The sequence below is a fragment of the Gadus macrocephalus genome, chromosome 8 (assembly GCF_031168955.1).
Source record: "Gadus macrocephalus chromosome 8, ASM3116895v1".
NCBI classification, from domain to species: Eukaryota; Metazoa; Chordata; class Actinopteri; order Gadiformes; family Gadidae; genus Gadus; species Gadus macrocephalus.
This window is the reverse complement of record NC_082389.1, coordinates 3,256,182-3,261,687: the sequence shown is the minus strand read 5'-3', so window position 1 is coordinate 3,261,687 and position 5,506 is coordinate 3,256,182. Positions and strand designations below refer to the sequence as shown.

The 5,506-nt window shown below is 45.8% G+C and overlaps 1 protein-coding gene across 1 annotated transcript in view; it reads left to right on the top strand.

Annotated features, from left to right (window-relative positions):
* Positions 1-224: 224 nt before the first annotated feature.
* Positions 225-5,506, top strand: part of LOC132462642 (HERV-H LTR-associating protein 1) — a 6,560-nt gene continuing 1,278 nt past the window's right edge. Inside the window, exons 1-9 of the mRNA XM_060058278.1 lie at positions 225-872; positions 1,339-1,395; positions 1,692-1,772; positions 2,862-2,945; positions 3,545-3,625; positions 4,127-4,207; positions 4,351-4,407; positions 4,726-4,806; positions 5,114-5,146. Coding sequence (XP_059914261.1) covers positions 776-872; positions 1,339-1,395; positions 1,692-1,772; positions 2,862-2,945; positions 3,545-3,625; positions 4,127-4,207; positions 4,351-4,407; positions 4,726-4,806; positions 5,114-5,146 — 652 coding nt within the window. The 5' untranslated portion in view covers positions 225-775. The remainder of the gene's footprint in view (positions 873-1,338; positions 1,396-1,691; positions 1,773-2,861; positions 2,946-3,544; positions 3,626-4,126; positions 4,208-4,350; positions 4,408-4,725; positions 4,807-5,113; positions 5,147-5,506) is intronic.

Genomic DNA, 5,506 nt, shown 5'->3' with positions numbered 1-5,506 from the left:
TGATGGAGATGGTGTGACCTGCTGTAGAGAGAGAGGAGAGAGACAGAAGACCTATCATAGGGAGGGGTTAGAGAAAACCTGATTCTGTCCAAATCAATGGTAATCTATAAGAAAGGCTTCAACTCATCCCTAATGTTGAAACCACTGACATATTAACAATGTATTGTAAAATCATCAATGGTTATCAATTTAAATAGAGTAATCAGGGACCATCCACTACAAATAAGATAGGCCCACTTACACACGCACACACACACACACACACACACACACACACACACACACGCACGCACGCACGCACGCACGCACGCACGCACGCACGCACGCACGCACGCACGCGCGCACACACACACACACACACACACACACACACACACACACACACACACACACACACACACACACACACACACACACACACACACACACACACACACACACACACACACACACACACACACACACACAAAACAGCTTCCCTTGGAGAGTACAATCGAATTGCAAAAAAGTTAAAAAGTGAACAAAGCAGTTTTCGGTGAAATGAAGAGTTTGTGCGCGGCCGTCATCATCCTATAGAAGAGGAACCGCTCACAACAATATAGCAGCTGAAAAGAAGATTAGGCTGTAACCGGCTCGGGATCGGGGCTCCGGTAACCCAGTACGAGTGTGTGTTGTCTCGGTTCACTTCACCCTGTTCCCCTCCGCTGTGCTGTGCTCGGTACCCGGGTGACCAGAACCAGACTGGTTGTGGCGCTGGCAGTCGAGGACCTCTGCTATGGCGGGAACAGGGAGCCCCGGGGCGGCATGCCGGCTCCGTGCGGTCGGGGTATCCCGATCTCTGCTGCTGCTGCTGCTGCTGCTGCTCAGCCAAGGTCAGTGCGGGCCGGACTGGAGAGTCGTTTTATTTGATTTCCAAACCGTGTCCCCCAGTGTTGGTCTGAATGAGGTGTCTGTGCTGTCCCGTAATGAGATGGAGATTGTTCCGGACGCGGCTCGGTGGGGTCCCAGAGGAGGTCTTTAACATTTAGCCTCTGAACACAAACAGCTGGTTTTAGTTTAGCCTGTGTGCTTTAGATAAAATATAAATTAATATTTGCGCTTAAGTTGTGATTTATGTTCAATCTGCATTTTACTCTTACTGCTGATGTGGGTTAGGCGGCCTAGTGATTGTTTAATAGCCTTATTTTTCAAATTATATTTAGCCTAAACAGAATGTTCTCCTAGGCCTATTTGTATCAGCCATATTATTTAAATACAACTATTTGAATAACACCGGCCCTAGGCTGTAGGGGCTGTATTTGAAGGACTTCTTAACTGTTTGCACTAACCAAGTTGTAGGCCTAGGACTCGATCAGACGGAGCCGAGACGCAGCAGAGACCTCATCGTCTCCACTGGTATGGCGTCTGTTTTGAACCGACCTGCTTTTACATATTTATTTATATTGGTCCATTTACTTTGATAAATACCGTATCTTAATTTTAACATGTCTTAATTTAACGAATGGTGACAGTTTATTAAAAATAAAAATCTATAACATTTATCGCCCTACATTTCAACTTTTAACTATAATACAAGTAATATGCTAATATGCTAATGCTATAGTGGGAGCAGGTCCTAACAACCCCCAGACACTGAAGGGGTCTGGGGGTGACACAGTGTGTCAGAGTGGCCGCTGTCTTCTGTTCCCCAGAGATCCCAGTGGGCTCCATCGACCCGGCCGCCATAGACCTGGCTCCACTGGTCAATACGCTGATCAATTCAACACAGTCTGGTAGGTTGCCCTAGCCTAGCCTAGCCTAGCCTAAGCTTAGCTTAGCTTAGCCTAGCCTCATAACCGAGTGATTAACGGTTCTAGGGTTTGGTGCTAGGGTTGGGGTTCCTTTGGTATAGGGTTTGGTTTTAGTTCTCTACATACACACGCATACATACACCACGCACGCACGCACACACACACACACACACACACACACACACACACACACACACACACACACACACACACACACACACACACACACACACACACACACACACACACACACACACACACACACACACACACACACACACACACACGTGTTTGCCTTTGTACTACTAGACTATACAGCCCATAGACACTTCCCTTGCAACATCCCATCAATACCTATAATGGTTAATTTAAAGGAGAATATTAAGAGGTATAATCACCAACCGTTATATCATAGCCTGGCTATTGCCAGACCAAGCTCAATCGTAGATGGAGCTTGGTCTGGGGAAGCAGCCGTCATTTTCTTCAGCACAAGAGGTGTGATCAATGGACCTAGTTCAAATGACTCTGTACGCAATTGGCTGCTTGCCGTCTCTTCCATGTCGTCATTGTGTTGAACCAGCTATTAGCGCGCCAGGGGGAAAAGCCAGCTTATTGATCGGCTCCCGCAAAATCGTATCGGAAGCAGAAAGAAATGTATTGCGCTTGTCAAGACGCTTCTGCAGAGCGAACTCAAATTGGCGACAGAATGGGCGGGGCTACCCAGTCTAGTTATATTATATTGAACCCAGAACCTTTTACATATGAGATGGAAGGGCCGACCAATGAGCCGTCTCAGCTGGACACTCTGCTGAGCCCATCAGCTCCTTTCCTCTTCAGCAGTCATCAGAGTTATGAGGGCTTGACAGTGATTACTAAAGAAAGGAAGGAAGTACATCAGCACTTGGGTTTTTGGATGGTTTCGTGTGCTTGGTTCTATGGTTTGTATTTATGTGTGTGTGTGTGTGTGTGTGTGTGTGTGTGTGTGTGTGTGTGTGTGTGTGTGTGTGTGTGTGTGTGTGTGTGTGTGTGTGTGTGTGTGTGTGTGTGTGTGTGTGTGTGTGTGTGTTCCAGGTCCCCTGCAGCTCTTCTCCCTGCTCAGTGTGACTTCCTACAGCTCGCTGGAGCTCCACAAACTCACGTTGCTCATCTACAACAGTAAATACCACTACCGTACACACACACACACCCCCCCCCCCCCCCCCATAGCTTTACACTGCCCACATCTACAGTCAGGTTTACGCAGATCTTAATCACACTAAACCATTTACATTATGTTTAACCACTACAAACTTAATCCCATAATTTATCCTTGCTTAATAAACAACATCAAAATGGATTCGTTTTAGAAGCAATGCAATTCACAAAATACAGGACGCGTGTCTCTTGTCTCGTTTTGAACCTGAGCAAATGCTCCCCTCTAGTGGTGGAAAAGGGGTAATGTATTTTTTGTCAAATCTTCGATGCCTCTTGGGAACAACAATACACGACATAATGGATACTGAATGTACAAAAAAATGTTACACTCAATTATTAGTTATTGCCTCTTTTTAGATAAAGAAACGAAACCTTAATGGAGAACATTGTAATCTTCCTCCAACGCCTCCTCCTCCCCTTCCTCCTCCTCCCAACGTCTCCCCTATTCCTTCTCATCTCCCTCATCTTCCTGCTCCTCCCCCTGTTCTCCTCCTCCCTCTCCTCCTCCCTCTCCTCCTCCTCTCCCCCTCCTTTCCTCCCCCCCCCCCCCCCCTCCCCAGTCTCCAGTGTGAGTGTGGAGAGCAAGATGTTTCATCAGAGGTTCTGCTACTGTGTGAGCAACAAGACCAACGACCTCACAGGTGACATGACAGCAGCATGACCTCACCTGGGCGCGGCCCTTATGGCGTACCTTCTGAGGACCAATGGGAAGCCTACTAAAACTCTACGTACCTTTACCTTATAACACAGCAGTCAAACGAAGATACAGGCTTGTTCACTAGACAATATAACTAAAGTCAAACAAAGAAGACACACAAGAAATTAAAGTGCAGCTTTTGTGGCAAATTTTTTTGCTACCTTTGTTGAACACAGATACAACTAGCATGGGAAATGTAGTTTCTATCAATGAATGGAATTGAATTAATGCAGCCATGAATTTTATAATTTGATTGATATCATTTTGAATAAGAAGCATATGACAGTTGTTTTTGTGATTTGTGTGTGTGTGTGTGGGTTTGTGTGCTCGTGCGTGTGTTTGTGTGTGTGTGTTTGACTGCGTGCGGGTCCATTGGTGTGTGTGTGCGTGCGTGCATGTGCATCCGTGTGCATGTGCATGCGTGCGCGCGCGAATGCGTGGTCAGACTTCACTGCCATTCTGCTGGATGTGATGTCCAACTCCAGCTACCTGCATGAGATCTTTAAATCCACCTCCATCCTGTCAGGTAAACACGCAACTAAACACTCAACTAACCACTACAGACAAACACTCAACTAAACACTCAACTAACCACTTAACACTCAACCAAATACCCCCCTGTTCAGACCACTGAGCGTACACCTGACTGTTTCCTGTTTCCTGTTTCAGTGAGTCAGAAGAATGAAACGGACTGCATCTACATCTGTGTGATGGCTGGACAAGCAGGTCTGTCTGTCTGTCTGTCTGTCACTGTGTGTGTCTGTCTGTCACTGTGTGTGTGTGTGTGTGTGTGTGTGTGTGTGTGTGTGTGTGTGTGTGTGTGTGTGTGTGTGTGTGTGTGTGTGTCCTAACACAAACCGTCCGACTCCGAAAAGTGAATTCAAACCTCTGTCTGGTAAAAAAATTTGGGCACATTGGGGTGGTTTAATTAAATATGTGGGATGTTCAGATTGAGTCACAACAGGGAAATAGTCTCCCTTCTCTCGCTCACTCTCTTTCTCCATCTCCATCTCTCTCTCTCTCTCTCTCTCTCTCTCTCTCTAGACAGAGAGCTTCCTAAGCTGTGGGACTCAGACTTGATCACCCCTCTGTTCAACCAGACCATCATAGAGGACCCCAACAGATGTCTGTTAACACACACACACAAACACACAGGCGCACACACAGACACTGGGCCACATCCGCACGTAAACCTACACTCATAAAAAGAAATAGCCACACAAAAAATGTAGATAGATTATATATTAATACATGTAAAAAAGTTTATATTAATGTATTCATATATTTTTGTACTATATTATCATATTTGAGTTTACAAAAAAAAATTATGTATATATTTTAGTTTATTTTTATATAATTTATGTAAATATAAAGAAATATACATACATATATATAGATAAAGCTTTTGAACCGCTTCCCTGTTCCTCTCCAGCCGGGAACCTCAGCCTCCACCACAGCTCCATCGGTGGGTCTCACAGCCACGAGAACAGCTGCCCTCCACTCTCCTCTGGTGTCTCTTGATCCCCATGTTCTCCCCTCTCTTCTGCTGCCTGTTGATCTCCGTGTCCTCCATGTTCTCTGAAGTTATTTAACGTCCCCTGATGTCCTTTTAGGGCTTCCCACTGTTCTATAATGTTCTCACACGTTGTGGGATGTTCTGTGATGTTCCTCGATGTTCTTCAGCGTTCCACAGTGTTCCTAAATGTCCTTTGAGGGTCTCAGATCTTCTTTAATGTCTCCAATGTTCCTAACCTCTCCCCGTTCTGCTCCCCTGAACCTCTCTGAGGTTCTCCCCTGGGGTGAAAAAAGACAGTATTAAAAACTA